General features: G+C 44.2%; 1 protein-coding gene across 1 annotated transcript; it reads left to right on the forward strand.

Moving 5' to 3' along the window:
• Window positions 1–18,917: 18,917 nt before the first annotated feature.
• RBM15 (RNA binding motif protein 15) lies at window positions 18,918–26,855 on the forward strand. Its single transcript, XM_003990422.5, has 2 exons — window positions 18,918–22,396; window positions 26,486–26,855. The coding sequence occupies exons 1-2, from the start codon at window positions 19,531–19,533 to the stop codon at window positions 26,530–26,532; spliced, it is 2,913 nt and encodes a 970-aa protein (XP_003990471.1). The 5' UTR covers window positions 18,918–19,530; the 3' UTR covers window positions 26,533–26,855.
• The last annotated feature ends 637 nt before the right edge of the window (window positions 26,856–27,492 follow it).

Genomic DNA, 27,492 nt, shown 5'->3' on the forward strand with positions numbered 1-27,492 from the left:
ACAAGAGAGACAGAGCATGAGTGGGGGAGGGGCAGAGAGGGAGGGAGACAGAATCCGAAACAGGCTCCAGGCTCTGAGCTGTCAGCACAGAGCCCGACACGGGGCATGAACCCATGAACCGTGAGACCATGACCTGAGCCGAAGCCGGTCACTCAACCGACTGAACCACCCAGGCGCCCCAAACACACTATCCTTTATCTCTCTCCTTCAACAATGTCCGGAATGCCGCCTCTCCAGGCAAAAATAACTGGTCACCATAATTATGCTTGGCATTTGGGCAACACTTCATAGCCGTTAATTAGTTAAATGTACGCGGCACCCTGTGAGATGGAGAAGGATCCCAGGCTCTGCTCTGTGGGCAGGAACAAAGGGATGGGAAGAAGGACCTCAGGCTATTGCTGGAGGCAGAATGAGGCTGGCATCCAGGCCCTGGTCCTCCTCCTGATCCTGCAAAGCAAATTCTGGGCGGCCAGCATGGGTTTTACCTTTCCTCTCCCCCAGGATGACAATGAGGCGGTAGTTTCCTAAACCGTTCCTTCTGCTATGGTAATGGAAATTGGAAACAGTACGCTCTGAGCAATCTCTACATTAATCAGGGGTTCTGGGTAACGGGAAAGAGGCGCGCCTCCACACCTTCCCTCCCAGAGCGGAGTGGATACACGAAGTAATTGGAGAGGAAGTCAAAATGGAGAGGGTGATATGGAATGGAACTGGCTGAAGGTCAACTTGAAGTTGGCCCCAGGAGCACCAAGAAGGTGTGCACGGGTGATGTGACTGAAGAGGCAAAGGTACTGGTGAGGGGAAGGGGAGCTGGTGGGGGAGAGAGGGGAGGGGGGGAGGGGGATGGGTGGTGGGAAGGGGAGGCTCTGGGGCGTGAGGGACTTGTTGCTCCAGCTCCCGGGAGTGTGGTGAGAGGATACCCGCAGTTGGAAGCCATTTCAGGGGTTCCCCCTAAGTGCAGAGAGCTACCTCTCCCAGGTCATGCTCCTTTGCGCTGTGGCCTATCTAATGACAGAATGGTGCAGAAATGTGAGGTCCCAGCCTCTCAGCCCACCTTGGGACAACTCGGAAGGCCACTAATTAGTGCGACATTCTAAGTCCAGGGTCTGAATGCAACTCCACCTCTTCTTCCCAATCCTCCTTCCTTCCCTTCCTTTCCGCAGGTGTCAGAGTCACTCCCGGAGAAATGCGCTCCATACTAAAATTTTCTGTCTCACGGTTCACTTTCCAGAAGACCATTATCAGGAAGTGAGATAAGTGGACTTCCATGAGAGGCCACTCCAGAATGTGCAGTAGGAGATCGGGGCGTGGGATTTGGGTAAGATCAAGGCTGGGGTAGGTAAATAGGTAGGAGCAAGGGAAACGATGCCGTTAAGTAGAGCAGCTGGCAGGCACCCTGTGATAAGGAGGAGCGGGACGGGGCGACAGCAGGGGATGAAGAGAATCTGAGAGCCAATGTGAAGAAGGAAGCCAAGACAGGCATGGGTGGCAAGGTCTTTTTAGAGGAAGAAAAGACAAAGATAAAAGGCTTAGTCTGTGTGTTTGCCTAGGTTATCACGTTAACAGAATAATAAGATTACGGAGATGGAGTGTTTTGTGATCAGTTCTGTTTTAGAGTTGACTTTGAGCTGACACGAGACTTTCGAGTGGAGATATCTTGTGGGCGGTTTTGTGTATACAACAGGAGGAAGCAGGTCAGGACAGAAGAGGTGGACTTGGGAGCTATGTCAGACTATATCTTCCAGAGACAGCCACCATATCTCCCATCCCACATGCTCTTCTACACTGGGACTGGGCCACTGCCCTCATCAAAAGGAGGAGACTGGGATGTCTGGATGGCTCCGTCAGTTAAGCATCTGACTCTTGATTTTGGCTCAGGTCATGATCTCATGGTTCATGAGTTTGAGCCCCGCATCGGGCTCTGCACTGACAGTGTGGAGCCTGCTTGGGATTCTCTCTCTCCTCCACTCTCTCCCCCTGCACAGATCAAGCTCTCTCTCTTTCTTTCAAAATAAATAAACTTAAAAAAAAAAAGTGGAGACTAATTCCCCTCCCCTTGAATCTGGGCAGGCTCGTGACTGCTTTGACCAAGAGAAAAAGGTAGAGGTGAGGCTGCTTGGCTTCTGGGCCTGGATCAGAAAAGGCCATGCAGCTCGCACCTGTTTCTCTTGCAGTGAAGCTGGCCGCCGTGTAAGAACTGCGACTGCGCTCAGACTACCCCGCTGGAGAGGAGGCGCATAGCCCACGACAGCCGGGGTCCAGCACCAACCACGTGAATGACCCATGGTGGATGCCTGGCCCCGAGGAGATGACTCAAGCCTCGGCCAACATCTGACTGCAACAACATGGGAAATTTCCAGCTTGAACTGCCCAGGTTTGCCCTTCTCAAATTCCTGATCTGCAGTTGTTTGAAGCTGCAAAGCACCGGGGTCATTTGTAATGTAGCAACAGTAAGGGGAACAGGCAGTCATTAGCAATGGGGAGAATAGGCTGTCGTCATAGTTTGTTACATAATAAGTTCCCTCCTCCAGTCTTGTCTGCCGCCCTGCATCCCGTCCCCACCACCATTCACCTCCCATGAGGTGGCCAGGGATCCTGTGTAAAAGGTTCCCAGGTAATCTGATTAAATCGCTTCCCTTCCAAAGGACCCATAGAGGTCTCAAATTTCAGAACACACTCTCTGGTGGTGTGGTGGTTAATTGTAATGACCATAGGGCGCCCAGGACCTGTGGTCAAACATTATGCTGGGTGTATCTGTGAGGGTGTGTCTGAAGGAAATTAACATTTGAATTGGTAGACTGAGTAAAGCAGGTTGCCTCTCCTTGATGTGAGTGGCCCTCATTCAATCAATTAAAGATCTGAATAGAACCGAAAGGGTAAATTAAAAGCAGCTCTGATCCTGCCTGACTCATTGAACTGGGGCACTGGTCTTTCCTGCCTTTGGACTCTTCTGGGACTCCAGCTTGCTGAATGCCAATCTTCAGACTTGTCTATATTTATGTCTTTATCTATCTATAGCCAATTGGTTCTGTTTTCTGGAGAACCCAGACTAATATAGGTAGGGCCCAGGAATTTGCTTTTTTTTTTTTTTTTTCTTTTTGATGTTTGTTTATTTCTTTGAGAGGGGAGAGAGAGAGCATGAGCAGAGGAGGGGCAGAGAGAGAGGGAGACACAGAATCCGAGGCAGGCTCCATGCTCTGAGCTGTCAGCACAGAGCCAGACACAGGGCTCGAACCCACGAACCGTGAGATCATGACCTGAGCCTAAGTTATGACGCTTCACGTAAGTCAGATGCTTAACTGACTGAGCCACCAAGGCGCCCCAGGAATTTGCTTTTTAAAACGAGACTCTCCAGGAGATTTTGATTCTGACCCTGGTTGACAAATGCTAGCCTACAGGACACAGTCCTTGGCAACCCAGTATTCTGCTCCCCCTTTGGTCAAACATAAAAATCTCATCAGTACCCTCAAGCACGGTGGCTTTGTTGCAGAACCTCTGTATCTTCTATATTTTTCTACTGGTTTTGCTAGTTTGAGCTTCAATTTTTGTAATTTTTATTATGAAAACGATTTTATTCTCATTCTTGATATACAAGTGTATAAAATTGGACGTGTACATTAATAATTTATATAATGTGGTTTTAAATATGCATGTGCATAAAATTTATCAGTTAAATAATAACAGTAGGAAAAAAGTCTCTCTCAGATAAATATTATCCCCATCACCACCCCTTGAATGTCCCCACAGAATCTACCATTCTGCCTTACTGAACTGAAAATCACTACTTTAGGGGCGCTGAATGGCTCAGTGCTGACAGCTCAGAGCCTGGAGCCTGCTTCAGATTCTGTGTCTCCCTCTCTGCCGCTCCCCCACTCAGGCTTTGCCTCTCTGTGTCTCTCAAAAATAAATAAACATTTAAAAAATTTTTTAAAACATCACTACTTTAACCAGTAGGGCTCCCTGGAGATCCCCTATTCATGATAGTTGCTCTGCCTGGAAGGTTTTTTGAAGATTGAGCATATGTACCAGGCACTGCGTGATGCACCATATTCCCCTCCCACAATTGATTCTTCCTCGGGGCCCCAGCCCCTTGTTTGTACTTCTATTGTAGCCTCATCATTCCATGATCTGTTAGCATCTCTTTCCACCAGACTACGCAGCTCCTTAGATCAGGACCGTATCTTGTTCATCTGTGTATCTCCGTCACTGGCACGGTGCCCGATATCCAGTAGGAACTCAATTAATGTTGATGAATGAGTTAATAAATGAATGACGATAGCCCAGTGTCTGGCACATCGCAGATGATCAATAAATACTGGTGGAAATGCAATTGAATTGAGAGTGCAGGCCACAGAAACAAAGGGCAGAGAGGATTTCAAGAAGGAGGGCTGTGGAACACTGTCAAAAAAGATACCAAAAGACCAAGGGAGGTGAACACTGGTGGAAAAAAAAATGAAAACATTGCATTTGACAAAAAGGAAGTCAGTGTTAAATCCTAGAATAAATAGCAGTTGACGAAACATGTATCACAAAACCAACTGGTGAAGATCAGGATTTATATACCCTCTGAGTGTTAGTGGTACCTCTTTAAATCCCGTTACTGGCTAATATCCTGTGAACCCTGTGGTGTATCACGCCAGAGGCCTGGCTAACTAGCTAGTTAAAATACCCACACATTTTGAAACACTGTGTCGGAAACCTAAAACTAGTGTAACATTGTGTGTCGACTATACATCAGTAAGCAAAAGAACCCATAGGTTGGCTATCAAAGCTTCCAGATCTTCTGTTCATGCTTGAGTTTTGATTTTAACCATATGATTACCCTTTCTATTAAAAGATGGGACCACTGGCCGACCTGCCATCGCTCCAGAGACTTCCTCCCTCCATTCTTTCTTTGAACAAGTATTTATTGTGGTACGAATTCTGCTGAGTAGAGTCCATTCTTCAGCTAATGAGGCGGCTGCTATTCATAGAGATTGCGAGTGTGGCTTTATTTGTAAAATCTTAAATCCTAGACTTGCCCAGGCGGCTTAACTCCTGGGAAAGTCCTCTTAGGAACCATTTAGAACTCTTCCTGCCATTTGCTGTGTCCAGAAACCGCACTAGCATAGGCATCTAGGATCTCTCCCTTGAGCAGAAACGTTGCCGGAAGTATGTCGTGAAGGACGCTGGTTTACGCTCCCGGTCAAATTAAGTTGAGGGCTTCTTGACGCAGGACTTGCCAGAGTCTTTTACGTGCAAGGACACATGGGGGTAAGAATAGACGCTATGGTAACATGGAATGAAGTGGTTTCTAAACGCATTTCACTTTTTTTTCTTAGGGCCATTATTATGGGATATTAGGTAATACTGCCATAGACACGTTCATTCATCCGCTCAACAAAAAAAACTACGTGTGCCAATTTCGTGCCTGGCGGCGTGCTGAGAACCGGGCATAAAATGGTAAGTAACCAGACACACAGGCCTGTCTTTATGAAGACTTGGGGGGAGACAGATATGAATCACAGGCACTAAACTGCAAATCAAATAATCACAGCAGATGCAAAATTGTCACTGTGACACGTGCCGTGAAGGAGGTGCACATCACATGGCCAAACTGGGAGAGGACACCAAAGGGACCCCACGAAAACAAAAGCTTATTTTTCTCCTTTGCTTCTTTTCCTACCTCTATTCTTTTTTCTTTTTAATTTTTTTTAAATGTTTATTCATTTTTAAGAGAGAGAGAGGGTAGGAGAAGGGCAGAAAGAGACAGAGACAGAGAATCTGAAGCAGGCTCCTCACTGTCAGCACAAAGCCCCACACGGGGCTTGAACCCACAAACTGTGAGATCATGACCTGAGCTGAAGTCAGACACTCAACCGACTAAGCCGCTCAGGCGTCCCAGCTTTTTTTTTTTTTCCCAATGTTTATTTATTTTGAGAGACAGAGCGTGAGCAGGGAAGAGGCAGAGAGAGAGAATCCCAAGCAGGCTCTGGGCTGCCAGCAGAGAGCCCGATGCAGGGCTTGAACCCATGAACTCTGAGTTCATGACCTGAGCTGAAACCAAAAGTCAGATGCTTAACAGACTGAACTACCCGGGTGTCCCTCCTACCTTTATTCTTGTTAGAACCAGCACCCCTACTTACACAGGCCTTAATGAATGTCCACCATGTAAAGGTCAAGGAGTTAATGATTTCTTTGGAGACTTCCAGCACAATAGATAACATCTAAAGAGTGGCCAGGCGAGGTCTTCATGAGCGTTCTCCAAGACCAGCCGACTCCAAATACCTTGGTGCTAAGACCTGTGGTTCCAGGTCACGAGTGACTTATGGAGGACACCTGAGCACTTGCCCTTGTTCGACCAGTTCTCAGATGCCTGTGAGACATGTACACCAGACCACCATCCTCAGTAAAAACTATAGACCCCCAAGCAAGCTCAAGACTCATGCTCCTTTTCCTTTCTGAGTGTCCCAAGCGCTCTGTCGTATCTGCTCTCTCTACGTCATCAATAAACTCTGCTCTTACTTCCTCTCGATTTGCATCGATTTCCATCCTGTGGGAAGCCAAGGGTCCTCGGACCCAGCCTGTCTGCCTCAAAATGAGAGCCTAGAGTAGGGAACTTCATTCTGGTCAGGGAAGGCTTCCCTGAGGAGGTGGCCTGGAGCTGGTACCTGAAGTATGAGTAAGAGTTCACGTGGTGATGAGAATGGAAAAAGAATTCATTCTCTCAGGTCTGGATCAAGTATCCCTTCTCCTACAAAGCAGCTGAACCCACAGAGCTGGGTTTCCAAAGCACATAGCCATCCACCTCCCCAGAAAACTCCTCTCTGCACCTGAAGGATTGGGGTGAAGGGGGTGGACTGCCCTCACCTCAATTCATTCAAGCAAAACCCTGTACAGAAACATTTGTCCTTGGAACAGAGATGCTCTCTGCAGCATCTGTCATCGGGATTCAAAGAGAGCCCAGGGCCCTCTTTCCAGTCTAGCCCCCACCTGTAACCATGTTCTCTGGGGCCTGTCCTTTAGCCTATGTGACTATAGGTTTCATTCCAGGCGTCCGGGAATTTCAAAGCTGAGAGAGATCATGGAGACCATTTCACCCTTAACTGTTGCAAAAGTTCCTCCTACATCTGTGAAGAAAATTCATACAAAAGTCGTCATTGGATCCCAAATTACACTAATGATTAAGATCCCAGATATGGCTTTCTCACCCTGCCCCCCAACCTCTGGGGTCTTTAGAAGCTTGAACACCATCTCACAAGCGCTCCGAATAATCCCTCATATACTCATAATGCACATTACTACCTCATTTTCTCACAATAGTTTTAATTTACAGAGAGCTTAAGTAATGTGCCCAAGGTTACACAGTAAGGAAAATTAGGGTTGGCATCCTTTACAAAACATCACTTGGAACTTAATCAGAAGTCTACGTTGTGCATTCTGTATCGCTTGGAATTTTACAACGAACACATATAACTCCCCTGAGTCTGCACTGAGCACTCCCATCATGAAACTTTTATACTTGACTTAACTCTTTACATTTTACATTTTAATAATTCATGGACTAATTTTAAGTGTACCTGATTTTTGTCCCCATCCAAGCAAATTCTGTCTTGTCATACAATTCTCCCTGTATTTTCACTGTGCTAGGTACATAGAATGCTTTAAAAAAAAAAAAAATGCACTGAGGGGAGACTCCCCGGTGGCTCAGTTGGTTGAGCGTCCGACTTCAGCTCAGGTCATGATCTCACAGCTTGTGAGTTCGAGCCCCGCATCAGGCTCTGTGCTGACAGCTCAGATCCTGGAGTCTGCTTCAGATTCTGTGTGTGTGTGTGTGTGTGTGTGTGTGTGTGTGTGTCTCTGTCCCTCCCCTGCTGGAGCTCTCTCTCTCTCTCTCAAAAATAAATAAACATTAAAAAAAAAAAGACTAGCGTGGTTATAAAGTTAATGGAACATGAGTGCTTTGGTTGAACAAAAAAAGTTGTAGATTCAGACATGCTCTGGTTGTGTTTAGCCTGTTAGTATGTTTCTCACACAAACGCAAGTTAACTTCTGGGATCTCACAAGCCATCTCTGTGAGCCCCCTGTTAGCTGAAGGAGATCAGTTTGGGGGAAACCCAGCCCCTCGACATAGCTGTAAATCATCTAGTGGAAATCATGGACTTCTTCAAATGTTTATATATACATAGCATGAGCACACATGGCATAAATAGTATTTCCATGACTTTATGGAAAGTATGAGGTCTTTTACTAATCACTCAGTCCATTTTAAAAAATATGTATCTTGGTTTTTTTTTTTTAAATGTTTATTTTGAGGGAGAAAGAATGAGAGCAGGGGAGGGGCAGAGAGAGGGACAGAGGAGCCAAAGCAGGCTCGGTGCTGACAGCAGTTTTTATAGGTAGGCTGATTTTATAGGTAGGATATGCAAGAGATAGGAAGACCGTATAGAATATACTAGCAGGAGCTCTTTACAGTGGAATCTTCACCCGACATAGGGAGCATTGGGAGGATTTGACCTAATACCCAGCAAGGTGCAGCAAATCAAGCTTTTACTGCCTTGGACTTCAGAAGTTTTGTCCAATAATTGAGAGTAGCTGGGAGTCCCTGAAGCCCCATCTCCTTTTGCAAGACATCTAATTTTTGCCTCTACCCTGCCTAAGTTGAACAAAATGTTCTCTTCCGGTTGCTACAAACTGCTGAGGTTAAAGCACCATGCTTGAAACTGGCAGAAAACATACTTAACGTATATTTTCCCATTACAGTGCTGACCTATGGAATCATCTCTATCACTTGTTACACAATTTTTCGCGTCAAAGTATTGTACCTATTCACAACAAAGGGGAGAACGGATATCAGTTAGGCAATCAGGATTGTCACGCATGATATGTAAGCATGACTTCAGATCAAATGCTTTTCACAGACTGGAAAAAACACAAACCCTTCTGGTGAACACATTAATCTTAAGTTGTTGTTGTTGTTGTTGTTGTTGTTTTTTAATTTTTTTGTGTTTATCTACTTTGAGGGAGAGAGAGACAGAGCACTAGCCGGAGGGTAGAGAGAGAGGGAGACATGGAATCTGAAGCAAGTTCCAGGCTCCGAGCTGCCAGCACAGATCCCGACGCCGGGCCCGAACCCACAAATGATGAGATCATGACCCGAGCCGAAGTCGGATGCTTAACGGACTGAGCCGCCCAGGCGCCCCTGTTCTTAAGTATTTTATTTTATTTTATTTTATTTTATTTTATTTTATTTTATTTTATTTTATTTTATTTTTTAATTTTTTTTAACGTTTATTTATTTTTGAGACAGGGAGAGACAGGGGGAGAGTCAGAGAGAGGGAGACACAGAATCCGAAACAGGCTCCAGGCTCTGAGCTGTCAGCACAGAGCCCGACACGGGGCATGAACCCATGAACCGTGAGACCATGACCTGAGCCGAAGCCCGTCACTCAACCGACTGAACCACCCAGGTGCCCCAAGTATTTTAAAAATATGTTGGGGGCGCCTGGGCAGCTCAGTCGGTTAAGCATCCGACTTCGGCTCGGGTCATGATCTCACAGTTCATGGGTTTGAACCTGGCTGGCATCGGGCTCTGTGCTAACAGCTCAGAGCCTGGAGCCTGCTTCCGACTCTGTGTCTCCCTCTCTCTCTCTCTCTGCCCCTCCCCTCCTCGCGCTCTGTCTTTCTCAAAAATAAGTAAACATTAAAAAAATAAAAATATGTTAGGTCTCTAAAGCTCGGTTTCTGTACCTGAGAAAAGGGGATTATAAACCGACCTATCTTCCAGGGTTGTTTGGGAGGGTGACACAAGCTAGTGTGAGGAAGGCATTAGCAAAGCGCCTGGTATGTAGTATGCACTCAGTAAAGGCTGCCTTTGTTTTTATTATCTATTTATGAATGGGTGATGGAATAGGACTTGTTTGTTTGGATTTTTATTTTGGGAAGGAGAGGCTGATGCTGGAGGGCCTGTCATTTCCAGCAACCTAGTGGAAAGCGCCCCCCGGTGGCCATCAGTGGACCTGCTTCTGTCCCATCCCCTGCAGATTTATGTGCCAGACTATTTGCCAATGTCACTAAGCATGGAATTGCAGGACTTTGTGGGAGGTAGATTCTGTCCAGAATAGTGCTACAGTTCCTTTCCCTTTGACTCTGCTGCCCCCTTCTTTAGAATAAATCAAACAAAAACTACCACCACCAGCAACAGCTGTAATTAGCCTGAGTTTTAGATTCCTAATCTGCAATTACGATCATATTTTGTCTTAGCTCATATGATTACTATGAGGCTAAAATTGGACAATGCAAGCGAAATGATGAAATGACATTGTTTTACTTTAGTCCTACTAAGCCCCATGACCTTTGCACGCATTGTGTCATGTAATTCACCCACAAGGTAGTAGTAGAAGAGACTGCTAGTTGACCCAATGTCTAGTCTCCCCCTTTTCCTTAGAAATAAAACCCCTGGCACTGGGTGGCTCTGTGGTTAAGTATCTGACTCTTGATTTCAGCTCAGGTCATGATCTCACAGTTTGTGAGTTCGAGCCCTGCGTCGAGCTCAGCACTGACAGTGCAGAGCCTGCTTGGGATTCTCTCTCTCCTCTCTCTCTGCCCCTCCCCCACTCGTTCTCTCCCCCCCCCCCAAGAATAAATAAATTAATTTTTTAAAAAAAGAAACAGGACACCTGATTTTTAGCCTAGCTAGACTAAATAAAGAATACATTTCCCAGCCTTCCTTGCTGCGAAGTGTGGCTATACGTCTATCTTCTGGCCAATGAGATAGAAGTGGAATTTTAGTCTGTTATTTCCAGGTAGTGTCTTCCGAGGAGGACATGCTGTTGCGCCTCCCTCCTTCTTCCCTGCTGGTTGACTAGAATGCTTATTTGATGGCTGGAACTTGAAAAGCCGTATGAGACCATGAGGCAGTATAAGGGCAATGAAGCAGAAAGAAATGATCCATTTCTTGTAAGTTTTCTGAAGACTTTAGAATAAGCTGGAGCTATCGTCATGTCCCTTTACAACCTTGACTATTTTAGCATGTGTTTCTAAGATCAAAGGCCTTATCTTGGTAACCACAGTATAAGGATCAAAATCCAGAAACGAAACATTGATACATAACTATTAGCTAATTCACAATATATTATTCAGATTTTATTACTCATCCTAGTACTCTCCATTATGGTTTCTGCCCCATCTAGGATATAATGTGGCATCATGACTTACTGTAGTGTTTCTTCAGTTTCCCTTACTTTGGAAGAAATTCAACATCTGTTCATGATTTAAAAACTTTTAGCAAACTAGGGGCGCCTGGGTGGCACAGTCGGTTGGGCGTCCAACTTCAGCCAGGTCACGATCTCGCGGTCCGTGAGTTCGAGCCCCGTGTCGGGCTCTGGGCTGATGGCTCAGAGCCTGGAGCCTGTTTCCGATTCTGTGTCTCCCTCTCTCTCTGCCCCTCCCCCGTTCATGCTCTGTCTCTCTCTGTCCCAAAAATAAATAAAAACGTTGGAAAAAAAAAATTAAAAAAAAAATTAAAAGTTTTAGCAAACTAGGATAACAAAAAGCAAACAGACAAAACACGTAATAAACATCACCCTAAAAGAAAAAAAAAAACACATTAGAAATATTCCTTTTATTTTTTTTTTTACTTTTTTTAAAGATTTTAAATTTATTTTTGAGAGACAGAGTGTGAGTGGGGGAGGGGCAGAGAGAGAGGGAGACACAGAATCCAAAGCAGGCTCCAGGCTCTGAACTGTCAGCACAGAGCCCGATGTGGGGCTCGAACTCGTGAACTGTGAGATTATGATCTGAACTGAAGTCGGATGCTCAACCAACTGAGCCACCCAGGAGCCCTAGAAGCATTCCCTTTAAAATCATGAATAACATATCACTCTATTTAACGTTGTGTCAAAGATTCTAGTTAGCACAATAAGACCAGAAAAACTTAAAATGATAAGGATTAGAAAGGAAGATATCCTCTTATTATCTGCAGATGATATGATTATCTGCATAGAGAACTCAAAGTGATCTATACACTAAATTAACATAAATAGGACAATTTAGCAAGTGGCTGCATTTCAAATCACTGATGACAAAATAGAAAGTATAACCTAAAAAAAAGGACACTTAACAATAGCAACAAACCATAATAAACAGGTTAAGTAAATAATCTTATATAAATAATAAATAATCTTAAGTAAATAAGATTTAACCAAATGAAAAGATATCCCTGTTCACTGAAAGGAAGACTGAATTTCATAATGATGTTACTTTTCCCTAAATTCATTCATAGATTTATTGAAACCCCAATTGTAGACAGATACTCATGGAGCTTGATGAATTGGTTCTAAAATTATAAGAAAGAACAAAATATCATATAGATGGAAATATTGGCACTAGGGTTGAAGGAAGTGAACAGGATTTCTTAGGCAAGATACAAAAAGTGCTAACTCTAAAAGGTTGCTAAATTCAACCTTTTTACTTTTATTTGTATTAAGTTTATTTTTATTTTTTTTAAGTTTATTTATTTATTATTTTGAGAGGGAGAGAACACGTGCAGGAGGGGCAGGGAGAGAAGGAGAGAGAGAATCCCAAGCAGGCTCTAAATGGCCAGTGCAGAGTCCAATGTGGGGCTCAATCCCATGAACTGTGAGATCATGACCTGAGCCACAATGAAGAGTCAGACATTTAACCAACTGAGCCATCTAGGTGCCCTTCAACCTTTTTAAATTTTTTTTTTTAAGTTTATTTATTTTTGAGACAGAGAGAGACAGAGCATGAACGGGGGAGGGTCAGAGAGAGAAGGAGACACAGAATCTGAAGCAGGCTCCAGGCTCCGAGCCATCAGCCCAGAGCCCAACGCGGGGCTCGAACTCACGGACAGCGAGATCGTGACCTGAGCTGAAATCGGACGCCCAACCAACTGAGCCACCCAGGCGCCCTACCCTTCAACCTTTTTAGATTAAGATTTATGTTTGGGGTGCCTGGGTGGCTCAGTTGGTTAAGCGTCCAACATCCAACCTCGGCTCAGGTTATGATCTCAGGGTTCGGTTTGTGAGTTTGAGCCCTGCCTCAGGCTCTGTGCTGACAGCTCAGAGCCTGGAGCCTGCTTCGGATTCTGTGTCTCCCTCTCTCTCTGTTCCTTCCCTACTCATGATCTCTCTCTCTCAAAAATAAACATTAAAAAAATTTAAAAAAAAGAATTTATGTTTATGAAAAAGCAAATTAGTGAAAAGATAAGGTACAAACTAGAAAAAGAGGTTTGCTATATATCTATTCTACAAAGGGTTAGAATCAAAAATATATTAAAAACTCCTACACATGTGAGAAAGATCTAACTTAGTAGATGAGCAAAAGACACGAATAGATATTTCATAGATGAAGAAACATATGGCCAGGAAACTTAAAAAGAGATACACAACCTCACTAGTATTTGGAGAAATAAAACATCAAGGCCCCTGGGTGGCTCAGTGGTTGAGCGTCCGACTTCAGCTCAGGTCATGATCTCACAGTTTGTGAGTTGGAGCCCCGCATGGGGCTCTGTGCTGACAGCTCAGAGCCTGGGGTCTCCTTTGGATCCTGTGTCCCTCTCTCTCTGCTCCTCCCCCACTCTTGCTTTGTCTCTCTCTCTCTCTCTCTCTCTCTCTCTCTCTCAAAAAACAAAACAAAAAAACCATTTAAGAAAACGGCAAAACCACAGAGGCATACTATTTGATACCTACTTGTTTGGCAAAAAAAAAAAAAAAAAAAAAAAAAGTCATGAAATGCCAATGACATGGATTAATAACACCTCTTATATATTGCTGGTGAGGCTATAAATTGGTATTAAAAAAAAGGGCACTTTATAAAACAGCTTGGCAGGGCGCCTGGGTGGCTCAGTCAGTTGAATTGGTGCATGCGTGCATTCTGTCTCCATCTTTCAAAAAAAAAAAAAAGGCAAGAAGCATTATCTTGTAAAATTGGCCATTAAATATATGCTTTAACCCGGTAGTTCTATTCCTAGGTGTCACCTACCCACCACCTCCCTATCCTATCCCAGAGAAATTTTTGCATGTGTGTCTCAGGACACATGAATGAGAATCTTCATAGTAGCTTCTCATAGTGCTTCATAGTAGCACTGTTCATAATAGCACAAAAACAGAAAATGGGCAATATGCTCATCAGAAGAAGAATGGACATATAAGTGGTGGGATATTCAAGGCAACTGAATATATTTTTTTTAATGTTTGTTTATTTTCTTTTTTTCAACGTTTATTTATTTTTGGGACAGAGAGAGACAGAGCATGAACGGGGGAGGGGCAGAGAGAGAGGGAGACACAGAATCGGAAACAGGCTCCAGGCTCCGAGCCATCAGCCCAGAGCCCGACGCGGGGCTCGAACTCACGGACCGCGAGATCGTGACCTGGCTGAAGTCGGACGCTTAACCGACTGCGCCACCCAGGCGCCCCAATGTTTGTTTATTTTCAAGAAAGGGAGAGCGTGCATGTGAGCTTGAGCGGGGGAAGTTCAGAGACAGAGGCAGGGACAGACAGAGGATTGGAAGTAGGCTCCACATTGACAGCAGAGAGCCTGAGGCAGGGCTGGAACTTACGAACCGTGAGATCATAATCAGAGCTGAAGTCGGATGTTCAACCGACTGAGCCACCCCGGCACTCCAATACAATGGAATGTTTTACAGCAGTGGAAAGAAATAAACTATAGCTACAGATGATAACATGAAAGAATCATAGCAGCATTATGAATGAAAGATGGAAGTCTCGGAAGAGTACAAATATTATGTTTTCAAATATAAAGTTAAAAAAACAAGGAAATATAAAATAGTATATTCATAAGGTGCATGAACATGCATGTACATGCATCGCACACACACACACACACACACACACACACACACTCTTTAAAATTGCTTTAAAAAATTCTTTAAAGTTCACAAAACCAACCAAAACAAATTCTTGAACACCAGACTCAGGATAGTAGTTACCTATGAGAGTAGGCACTGGATAAGAAATAAGGATTAAGTCATTTCGTTGGATGTAAAGTATCAGTAACATTCTATTTCTTGGATCAAGTGGTAGTGTCATGGATATTCACTATGTTGTTGATAAAGAAATGAAAAGTTTAAAGGCCCATGGATGGGCCATTGATGACTGCATGCCATGAACTAAGGATAATGATTAATCCAATTCTGTGTACCCAAGTTCAAAGAGAAAATATATTAGTAATAGCAAACATGTATGTTGTGCTTACCACGTACCAGGCACTGTTCTAAGATCTTTATGGTTTAACCCATTTAGTCCTCCAAGTGAAGAGATTTAGAATTATTCCCATTTTCAGGATAAGAAAATTGAGGCTCTGAGAGATTAACAGTAACTCTTCTGCCCACTGCAGAGCAGAGATTTAATCTACATTGGTTGGTTCCAGAATCCATGCTCTTAACCACTGCCCTGTGTCTAGATAAATGAAAGAGATAATTATATTAGGGCTTAGTCATGCAGAAGTTATGGCAGAGTGTTTTCTGTAACAATGTTAGAAGGATGAACCACATACAGAGCTCTGTAAGAATACCAAAAGCCACTGAATTCTACACTTTAAATGGGTGAACTTTATGTATGGCATGTAAATTATATCTTAATAAAGTTGTTAAAAATAAAGCCCACAATCCACAAATAAGTGACTTTAATAATGCAAACTGGGTCCTAAATGATTGTTTGCTATTTTAGGATTTAATATATGCCTATGGGTAAAATACATGCTTTTTCTGCAGACCAAACAGAATAAACCTCACTGTCAGGAGACCACTCATGTTGTGGAGGAAGATGAAATTGAAAATTTTAATTCACAGTTGTGGGTGGGAAAATAATTTCAATTCCCAGCTTCAGGCCTTTTGCATCTGCCAGGAAATCAAACAGCTCTCAGCTCCCAAGATAAATTTCATATTGCGATCATAATTATCTGTGTGTGTATTGAGGGTACACAAACAGTAAAACCTAGCAAGAGGATGGAAAGAGACATTTGATCGCAAACACACTGATATCTTTTAATGGTGCAGTTTTCATCCATGTGCTTAACTTCTATTTTGCTTTTATCTTTTAAATCTAAAATTTATTTTAAAGGATATGGAAAAGGCACTTCATATAGAAAGCTAGTTGTAGCTGCTCTCCTCCTGGGCTGTGTCCTCTAGGGCCTTTGAATTATACAGCTTCACGGAAACAATGTTGAAGCCAGATTGGGCTAGGACAGCTTTTCCTCAACTCCGTTTCTTGGTTTTTGACAAGGCACTCACAAGGAGGCCAGATGAAATCTTAACTGGATCTCAACAACTCCATCACCAATGCCAGGAAAAGGGTTTAAAGCCCTGGACCTCTAAACCATAGGTCACTTTCATCCTCGTTCAGCTCTTTGGAAAGCACATGTGTGAAGATAGGCTGATGTGACGTCACTAAGCACCTTCATACTTTAAAGGAAATGGAAACACTCATTTTGACTACAGCATGCACATGTCATTATCCAATTTTACTGTGGACATACACACAAGGTTATGGTTTGGATCTGTTACTAATAATGGAATTTAGGCCTTTTTGTTTATCCATTCAACTTACCAGTCCTTTGCATACCAGACAGGCTATTAGTCCCCTTAAGGCAAGTTCTGCTGCAGCCAGCTGTGGGCAGTAGCTTCTATCAAGCTCCCTGCTATTTCAAATGCCAAGCCGCTAAGCCTAGCCGAGCCTCAGGCACCGCCACACATCCTGGCAGTGGCTCCTTGAATTTTCTCCCTCAGCTCTTAGGCTCCCTCAGTCCCTGTCATGAGGTTTGAGAAACTGTATTGATTTGGTCATTATTTTTTCTTTGATCGTTCAGTCACCTATGCAGGTCAGTTTAGGCCAAAGTCACTCTGGAGCCTGGTTTATTTGGATTGCTATTACATTAAGTAATCAGATAATGGCTTAACTTCAATTTTGTGTTGTATTTAATATAACCTTGAAACAGATTAAAATCTCCTAACAATATAAAGCCTTTCGTTTTGTGCTTTTACAAATAACATGTTGGTTGTGGTTGTCTTTATCCCCTAACATCCAGATTTTTATCTTCAAATATCATTTCTCACTAAAAGGAATCAGATCTCCTTGGAGAAATGGCTGATTCGTGTCTGGGGCAGGAAATGTACCAGATAAGCCCAGAACAAAATAATGAAGAGGGGGGGGAGTGGGAAGAGAGCATATAAGAAACAAGGAGTTGGTAATTGTTGAAATTGGTACATGGGAGTTCTGTACAGTATTCTCCTTTCGTATGTTTTTTTTTTCCTTTTCCATAAAAATAGTTTAAGGGTAGCCAAAATATAATTGCTATTAAAAAAAAAAAACAGTAATAGCATGCACATGGTAAAACAAGTTTCCTTTTAATAATGCAGAAGGATACACAATGAAAAGTTGAGTCTCCCAACCACACCCTCCAGCCTCCTCTCAGGGTGATCTTCCTAACAATTTCCTACATATTCTCAATGAAGTTTTATGAATATATACATTAACAAAACATATGCACCTAAGCATATGTATTATTTTTGAAAACCACAAATGGTAGCATGTTATACACATCGTTCTATGCCTTTATGAAGTTTTTTTTGTTGTTGTTTATTTATTTTGAGAGAGAGAAAATCTCAAGCAGGCTCCGCGCTGCCTAAGCAGAGCCCCATATGGGGCTTTAACTCAAGAACTGCAAGTTCAAGACCTTCGCCAAAATCAAGAGCTGGACACTTAAACAACTAAGCCACCCAGGTGCCTCTGAAGTTTTAATAGCTAATCTTGCTACATCCAGTAGGTCTACACACTACAATGCCGCGGATTTTTATGCTTTCACGTATTAGGATTCTTTCAAGTTTCTTTGATCAAATTAAGAGTAAAAACTCATATTCACCTTCCTGAAGATTATTTAGAAAGAGAAGGATGGCTAACGCAAGGCTAAACACTTTGCCGTCCTAATCGTAAAACTTAGCTTTGGAGTTTAGATCTCCGTTTGGGGGAATTATTGTTACCTTGGAAAAATGTTTAAAATCACATTCTCTACTACATATTGGGCCTTGAGAGAAGTGGCCGAGGAGACGATCGACGCAAGAATTCTCGTAACCTCTGCCAGAAGACGACCTGGGAGGACTGCAAAAAGCCTAACCGCTGTGACGAACTCAGCACTTCCTCCCTCCACCTGCCGAAGAGCCGCATCTGGAGCAGGTGTTTTATTTGCCTTACCCTATAAAGGTCCCCGGAAAGAATTGAAAGTTGGGTGTTGAAGCGGATGACTACGGGCGACAAGAGGTTCACTGAGAGAGACGGCAAAGGGGGCTGTGCTCCCGGGTTCTTCTACTAACCTGACGCCGGGAGGTAGGAGAAGCCGCAGAAAAAACGCGACACGTCTGCAGAGTGTAAACTTGACCCAATCATTTAACCGGGAGGGGCATTACAAAGGAAGAGCGGACAGATCTAGGTTACGGGATCACGCGGTCCAAACGCACTCGCACCAGAAAGTGGGGAGCGCACTGACATGCCCGCGGCGTGCTTGGGCTGGAGCGGGGAGCGCCCGGGGGGCCGGCCCGCCACCGAAGGCTGCGCTCGGCGGCGCTGCCTCCTCGCTGCGGGCCCCCGGGAGCCCCAGGCCTTCGGGGACCCCGGCACTTTGCGAACTGTGAACCCGCGGCCAGCCGGCCCTGCGGGCCCCAGCTTTTTCAGGCTGTTCTGAAGCCAGCGGGACTGAGATGGTGTCCGCTGGGCGCCCCGGGACGGCTTCCTGAGGGATCCGCCCCGACAGCCCCTCGTCCCATACAGGTACTAAGCGGGCGGCCCAGAAGTTTCGAGCTCCAGGAGCCCGAAGCACACCCAAGTACGCCGCAGGACCAAACAAATGTTTGAGGAGCGAATGCCGAAAGCGCGAGGAGGCGGAGCTAGCTCTGGTCACCATCTCGCGACGACTTAGTGACGTCGCACAGCAAGCGCGTGTTCTACTCTTTCACCTTCAGTCAGCCTTAGTATACGGGCCTACCCCTTTAAGCGAATGATGGACAGTTATTTCAACCTATCAACTTCCTCGTCAACATCCAATCAGATTTAAACTTCTCTCAGCCGCCCTAGGAGTTGGAAGAAGAGGTCGAAAAAGGGAGCGCTTTCTCTCTCGCGAGAGCGCTGTAAGCTGGCCTTTCAGAAAAAACACTGGAACAGATCGCCCGACTTCCCAAATAGTGGGTTAAAGGATGGAGTCACAAACCAATGAAAGGAATGAGGAGGTGGGATCACTGCTTTTACCGCGCTAGAAGTACCGTTACAGGGCAGACTTTTTGTCCAATCAACGCCCCCAGACTTTGGGTCAGGTGACCCTAGAGTGCGAGGGGCGGAGCTACAGCCTGGCGCGAGGAACCGTTAAGATGGACAACGAATATAACCAATGAAGTACACCGACTAGGGCGTTGGGAACCCAATAACATTGGTTGGGCGGGCGCCTTTCCGGAGCGCGGGGAGATGTAAAGACAGACAAATCATTTTCCCAATGAGACTGTAGAAGAGAGGAGCTAATTGACCAATGAGGACTGTGGGGCGGGAGCCTTCGCCGCGGCGGAGTCCAAGATGGCGGCGTGCGGTTCCGCTGTGTGAAACGAGCGCGGGGCGGCGGGTTAATCATCTCCGCGGAGACGACCTCCGACGACCCGCAACAATGAAGGGAAAAGAGCGCTCCCCAGTCAAGCCCAAACGCTCCCGTGGTGGTGAGGACTCGACTTCCCGCGGGGAGCGGAGCAAGAAGTTAGGGGGCTCTGGTGGCAGCAATGGGAGTAGCAGCGGAAAGACCGACAGCGGCGGCGGTTCGCGGCGCAGCCTTCATCTGGACAAGTCCAGCAGCCGAGGTGGCAGCCGCGAGTATGACACTGGTGGGGGCAGCTCCAGTAGCCGCTTGCATAGTTACAGCTCCCCAAGCACCAAAAATTCCTCGGGCGGGGGCGAGTCGCGCAGCAGCTCCCGGGGTGGAGGCGGGGAGTCACGTTCCTCTGGGGCCGCCTCCTCAGCTCCTGGCGGCGGGGACGGCGGGGAATACAAGACACTGAAGATAAGCGAGTTGGGGTCCCAGCTGAGTGACGAAGCGGTGGAGGACGGACTGTTTCACGAGTTCAAACGCTTCGGTGATGTAAGTGTCAAAATCAGTCATCTCTCGGGTTCCGGCAGCGGGGATGAGCGAGTAGCCTTTGTGAACTTCCGGCGGCCAGAGGACGCGCGGGCGGCCAAGCATGCCAGAGGCCGCCTAGTGCTCTATGACCGGCCGCTGAAGATAGAAGCAGTGTATGTGAGCCGGCGCCGCAGCCGCTCCCCTTTAGACAAAGATACTTATCCTCCGTCTGCCAGCGTGGTCGGGGCCTCTGTAGGTGGTCACCGGCACCCCCCTGGAGGCGGTGGAGGCCAGAGATCGCTTTCCCCTGGTGGCGCAGCCCTGGGATACAGAGACTACCGGTTGCAGCAGTTGGCCCTTGGCCGCCTGCCCCCTCCACCTCCACCACCATTGCCCCGTGAGCTGGAGAGAGAGCGAGACTACCCGTTTTATGAAAGAGTGCGCCCAGCTTACAGTCTTGAGCCAAGGGTGGGAGCTGGAGCAGGTGCTGCTCCTTTCAGAGAAGTGGATGAGATCTCACCCGAGGATGATCAGCGAGCTAACCGGACGCTTTTCTTGGGCAATCTAGACATCACTGTGACAGAGAGTGATCTAAGAAGGGCTTTTGACCGCTTTGGAGTCATCACAGAAGTAGACATCAAGAGGCCGTCTCGGGGCCAGACCAGTACCTATGGTTTTCTCAAGTTTGAGAACCTAGACATGTCTCACCGGGCCAAACTAGCAATGTCTGGCAAAATTATAATTCGGAATCCTATCAAAATTGGTTATGGGAAAGCTACACCCACCACCCGCCTCTGGGTGGGTGGTCTGGGACCTTGGGTGCCTCTTGCTGCCTTGGCTCGAGAGTTTGACCGATTTGGCACCATCCGCACCATAGACTACCGCAAAGGTGATAGTTGGGCATATATCCAGTACGAAAGCCTAGATGCAGCTCATGCTGCCTGGACCCACATGCGTGGCTTCCCACTCGGGGGCCCAGATCGACGCCTTAGAGTAGACTTTGCAGACACAGAGCATCGATACCAGCAGCAGTATCTGCAGCCTCTGCCTTTGACTCATTATGAATTGGTGACGGATGCTTTTGGACATCGGGCACCTGACCCTTTGAGGGGTGCTCGGGATAGGACACCACCCTTGCTATACAGAGATCGTGATAGAGACCTTTATCCTGATTCTGATTGGGTGCCACCCCCGCCCCCAGTCCGCGAACGCAGCACTCGGACTGCAGCTACTGCTGTGCCTGCCTATGAGCCACTGGATAGCCTGGATCGCAGGCGAGATGGCTGGTCCTTGGACCGGGACAGAGGTGATCGAGATCTGCCCAGCAGCAGAGACCAGCCTAGGAAGCGAAGGCCACCTGAGGAGAGCGGGGGCCGGCACCTGGAGAGGTCCCCTGAGAGCGACCGTCCCCGAAAGCGTCACTGTGCTCCTTCTCCCGACCGCAGTCCAGAATTGAGCAGTAGCCGGGATCGCTACAACAGTGACAATGATCGATCTTCCCGTCTTCTTCTCTTGGAAAGGCCCTCTCCAGTCAGAGACAGACGAGGTAGTTTGGAGAAGAGCCAGGGTGACAAGCGGGACCGTAAAAACTCTGCATCAGCTGAACGGGATAGGAAGCACCGGACAGCTGCTCCCACCGAGGGAAAAAGCCCTCTGAAAAAAGAAGACCGGTCTGATGGGAGTGCACCCAGCACCAGCACTGCTTCCTCGAAGCTGAAGTCCCCTTCCCAGAAACAGGATGGTGGGACAGCCCCTGCAGCCGCAGCCTCTCCCAAACTCTGTTTGGCCTGGCAGGGCATGCTTCTGTTGAAGAACAGCAACTTTCCTTCCAACATGCATCTGTTGCAGGGTGACCTCCAGGTGGCTAGCAGTCTTCTTGTGGAGGGCTCAACCGGAGGAAAAGTAGCCCAGCTCAAGATCACTCAGCGTCTTCGTTTGGACCAGCCCAAGTTGGATGAAGTAACTCGACGCATCAAAGTGGCAGGGCCCAATGGTTATGCCATTCTTCTGGCTGTGCCTGGAAATTCTGACAGCAGGTCCTCCTCTTCCTCAGCCACATCAGACACTGCCACCTCTACTCAGAGGCCACTTAGGAACCTTGTGTCCTATTTAAAGCAAAAGCAGGCCGCTGGGGTGATAAGCCTCCCTGTGGGGGGCAATAAAGACAAGGAAAACACCGGAGTCCTTCACGCTTTTCCACCCTGTGAGTTCTCCCAGCAGTTCCTGGATTCCCCTGCCAAGGCACTGGCCAAATCTGAAGAAGATTACCTGGTCATGATCATTGTCCGTGGTGCGTCCTAAAGTCCATGTGTAACTTGTATTTACTACTTTGACATGGTTCCTGTTTTGTGATGTATAATGGGATACAGCATCAGATGAAATTTTCTTTTGAATTAGTTGTTTAGTTGTAGCTTTTCTCTTTTTTATATTTTTATAAACCTTTAAAATAGAAGTCAGGACAGTTTAGCTATTATTTTAAGCGAAAGGGATGCCCTGAAGGTAGCAAGCAGATGGGTTTACTTTAATTAGGAGTTCCCACTCTTAGGAGTAACTTTTTTTCCTCCTTTTCTTCATTTTCTTTTTTTTTTTCTTTTTTAACCTTGAGCTTAAAAAAAAAAAATCCTCAGAGTTACAAGCCCAAAATTTTGAAAAGTTGGGATTTGGAGAAGAGCCCACTTGACTATATAAAGATGATAATATATACCTAAAAATGGCTTGAATTGGTATTTAGGTTAATAATTCCTATACCAGAAGTGTTATTTGTATGGCTGAAATTTGATCAGGAATCTTCAAAGTACAAACTGGTAAATTGTATAGCAATGTAATTATTTTAATCAGGTATTTGAGTATTTCTCTTAAAATACACGGTTCATTCCCCGAGTGTCTGCTCTAACACATTTTTATCATTAGTTAAGTTCTGTATCCCGTATATGCACTTTTGGTTTGTAGCTGTAACTGTTCAGTAAAAATTGAGGAGTAGGTTACAAACCATATATGTCTTATGCTAGTATGCAAGAAGTGGGTAGGTGTTTTTAAAATCAGAATTCTTTGGTTAGTTATTGGTGTGTGGTGGTGTTTTTACTGACTTTCAGAGAGGTATAGCAGGTACAGTTCTAATTTAATTGTGCGTATTTCAAAACTTAAGTGTTTTTCATCAAAGATGAGTTTTTGTTTTTGTATCCATGCAAATTTCTGATTTCAATAATAGAAAGAAGAGTTGTCTGCAGGCTCATAAGTCAGCTTTTGTTTTAGTGGGCATTAATTAGCCATATCTGGATCGCAGAAATTTTTTAAGTCATCGTGAAATGCCTTTGACATGCTCTTTTTAAATTTTGCCTGTATTTTTATTTTCATTTATAGCAGTAGCGATGGCATTACATTATTGAAAATGTTTTGAATGTCTTTTTCAATGGTGTCCAACCACAGAGAACTGAAATGTCAGTGTAGGAAAACCCCTTTTTATTGTTTTATTTCCCAGACACCTGGAATTAATACAAAATAATTTAATCCAACCAAATAATTTAACCCAACCTCACAGTTTGGTTTTTTTTTTTTTCCAAAGCTGAAGGTTATAGTGATTTCTGGTTCTTAACAAGGGCTTTTGCTGCATAACAGTAATGGATGATTTTCTTTTTTTTGTCTTGTTTCTTTATCCCTGTCCTCACCCCTAGTTTCTCAGGTCGTTAGTAAGTATGTTTTCCCCCTTGATTTAAATGCTGAGGACTTTAGCTAAGGCCCTTGATATTTAATTATGATTAGAAACTCTAGGACCTTTTGGATCATGGTCATGTTTCTATTCTGTGAAAGTGACTTATAGAAAGCCTGGCAGAACCCAACTGTTTTCTTTCTGTTATCAAAGCTGGTAGTTTTGAAATAGCACCAATAATAACCCAGGGAAATGTCATGTAATTTGTTTATTTTCCGTTATGACAGGTGTCTAATGCATGTCAGCATGAAATCCTCATCACTGCTGTGTCATCCTTTTTGGTTTTCACTATGCATTTATAAACTTTCTTTTTAAGTGTGGAGGTTTTTCTAGGGTTTTTGTTGTTTTTAAACTGGAAAAACTAGCCATTGTGATAGAAGGAAGGTACTAGGCTGTGAGCACAAAGGTCCTTGGTGTGCTTGTAGGGAAAATACCTGAGATCCTACAAGTTAAGACCTGGTGCTTTTTGCTTTTAAAAACCTGTACTTGCCACACTAATATGGAGGAGACACTGTTCCGAAAGTAACGTGAGTTTGCAGTCTGCGTACGTGGGGTCAAAGTACAGTTTGGTTAGATACATTTTTCCAGTTTAAATACTCTCACTAACCATTAACTTTTGAATATCTTTTGATAAGAAAGCTGGACAAATGATTTTGCTCTTTTAGAGAGTGAAGTCCACGACATATAATTTTACTCTAAAGTGTGGGGTTTTTTTCCCCCTTTTTCTTTTTTTTCTTTCTTTCCCCTTTTTTTTTCCTCTTTTTTTTTTTTTTTTTTTTTTTTAGTTGATGTGACAACCAACCGAAGAGTACTGTGGTTTTTGCTCCATGTTTGTTTGAATCTTTATCTGACATGGTGGTTTTTGTTAGGTCTGGGCAATTTGTGCTTCAGTTTTTTGAAACAATGGCTTGATACCATTTCTAAATGTATGTATTAGAAATAACTAATTATGTTTAGTTTGGTGCTTACTTACAGAGTGCCATCGTCCAGATGAATCTCTTAATTTGTGTTGCCCATTCCGCTGCGTAGGTTCCTAATATTGTTAAACTATTTAAGCCTTCAGAATAGAATGAAAAGCAAGAGTCTAAAGCTATCTGGTTCTAATTCTCGTTAGCCAGAATTTCATAATCTCAATATTGGATGTTCTTTATAACAACCACTTGTTTCTTTTACTTTAAAAAAAAATACTCGTTTGGTTGATTTTTCTGGAACTCAGCTCAAATGAATGCAAAGAAAATTTCTTCAGTATATTATATAATGACATATTAAGTATTACTGGTGAAAAACATCAAACTAATTAAGACTTGAGATCCACAACTTCAAAGTTTATAGAAAATTAAGCAAGCATTCAGCTCCTGGCCAATTTTTTACTGTTATTTTGTTAGTTGTAACTGGGATTCCTATTAAGCGTTTTCCACACAAAAATTTAAATTCCTGGTTTTACATGTGTGTCTACATTGTGTAGATAGAGTTTTCGCTTTAAGGATTACGTATTAAAATGTCCATCCTCTGGCCGGTATAAGCTTTTGTTACATTTTGAAGGTCATATACTCTGGCCCTTAACTCAGATCACTTGAGGTACAGTAAGAAAAATAAGGTGTGTGTTTGTTGCTTTCAGAGTCAAACACTGTTTGGATTTATTTTGAAATGTTATGAGGAGGTTTTCACTGGCCATATTTGTTTTGTTTTTTAAAATTTGAAATCCACTTTTTTTAGGCCGTGAAATTGTTCATTATGCAAATTCAGCTTGAACTGCAATTTGGGTCCATACAGGGACCATTCACCGAAACCTCTATGGTGATAGAATTAGGATCTCCTCTTGAGAAGAGGGCCTTAATGACCTTTTTATGTGAAAAGTTTGGGAGAGAACTTCTGGACGATTTTTTCTGTTTCTGCCACAGTGTTTGGTTTTGAGATAGCAGTTGGGTATGAGGACAAGAAGAGAAGTAGGGTGGAGTTGGCCCCGTTAGCAGTCTGCTTCTAGTGATGTCCCTAAAGGGAGACAATGATTTCAGGTAACCACAGTGAACTGTCTAGCTGAGTAAAAAGTTTTATACGTTTGGTTTAAACAGAGTTGAAAAGTAAAAGTCCTAAAGCGTTCTTTGGGTGTTTAGCAATTGCCTGTACGAGTGTTTTCTTAAAATAACAGCGGCTGTCTTTGGTAACCCAGATGAAGGTGGATTTTTAAATGGCTTTGTATCTTGACCCCTTTCTATAGCAACAGAGTAGTTCTGTATTGTTCCATATAAATTACAGAACGAAAACAGAGGGGGTAAAAGTTTGACTCCACCTTTTTTTTAGTTTCATTTTTTAAGTTCTATTTAGAATATATTGATCATAAATTGATTGTAAACTTCCTGTCTTTCTGAATTTGTTTGATATGTTTTACTCAGTTACATGAGTACAAGGGGTATTTTCAGTCCTGTAATCTTCGCTCAGTGGCAGTCCTTAAAAAAGTCCACCCTGTTGTTCTACTTGTTATTTGTCTATTCATACGGTAAACTCATTCAAGGTATGTGCCAGTGGGTATTATTGGTGCTTTTTGAAGTCAAGCTGGATTATCCAGGAAGGTCTTGTTAATGTTATGTTCATCTATAATGGCATAGGGGAAATATATATATTTTTAATATTGTAAACATTTGTACTGAATAACCTTTTTTTCCCCCCCGCAAGCAAAACTGGTGAACTGCGGATTGAAGATATGGAATTCAAAGCTCTAATGGACCTTTTTGAAGAGAAGTTATGGCTTATGTGGAGTTTACATGGGCCTCTTGATGGAAGAAAGCTAATCTGTTTAGTATTTGTGCATTTTACTAAAATGGCAGCTTAAAGTTGTGTATCTGCTATTGTGATGCCAATGCCGGTGTTTTAAGTGGAAAAAAAATGACCTCTTGCTTTGTGCTGTGTACACAAGATTTCTGGAAAAGTAAAGAAAAACCCTTTTTATGGCTCACACAGCTTAAAAGTAGCTGTCACTCAAACGTGCGCTCACAGTTGAGCTGCTTTTGTTTTATTCTAAATAAATTGTTTCTTTTGAGGAAAATGTTTTTCTGCCTGGAAGTGAATTGACGGCAAACCTTTGACCCCTTTGTTTGCAGCTGAGGGGGTTCTTGCTGCTGCTCAGATCTTGTATGTCTTGAGCAAGAAGCAGGGAGACCATCATTTTGACTATCACGGTGTGTCAATTCTGAAGGATCACTAGTGTTACTGTGACCCCCTTTGTTTGCAGCGAAGGGGATCATTTGCTTCTCGGTCCTCAACTTGATGAGGAAATGGTGCTGTTTGCTGGCACGCAAGAAGCCGGGGCAAGCACCGTAAGCCTCACCACAGTGCACGAGTCGGGGGCTTTGCTGGTTTGAAGAGCCGGAGTTGCTGAAATTTAAGTTTTGATTTATTTTGTTCACCCATCACGTTTGGCCTTAGTTTCATTTTTAATTTGAAGAAAAGTTTGAGATTGCTTTATCTTGCACTTAACATTTGCACCAAATTGCCAAAAGAAGGAGAAATGCTCCGTTTGCTTTTTAAATGTTAATGATGATGTTAATAAAGCCTTTCCTGACACATTGGAGAAGCTCCTCCGTCTCCAGGGGCTTCTTCCCAGAGTTATGCAGTGATGGGTTTAGTGCTGAATGGATGAAGAGTTCCTGAGAGCTAGCGTTTGTAATTAGAACCGTTACTCG

Source organism: Felis catus, chromosome C1 (assembly GCF_018350175.1).
Source record: "Felis catus isolate Fca126 chromosome C1, F.catus_Fca126_mat1.0, whole genome shotgun sequence".
Lineage (NCBI taxonomy): Eukaryota > Metazoa > Chordata > Mammalia > Carnivora > Felidae > Felis > Felis catus.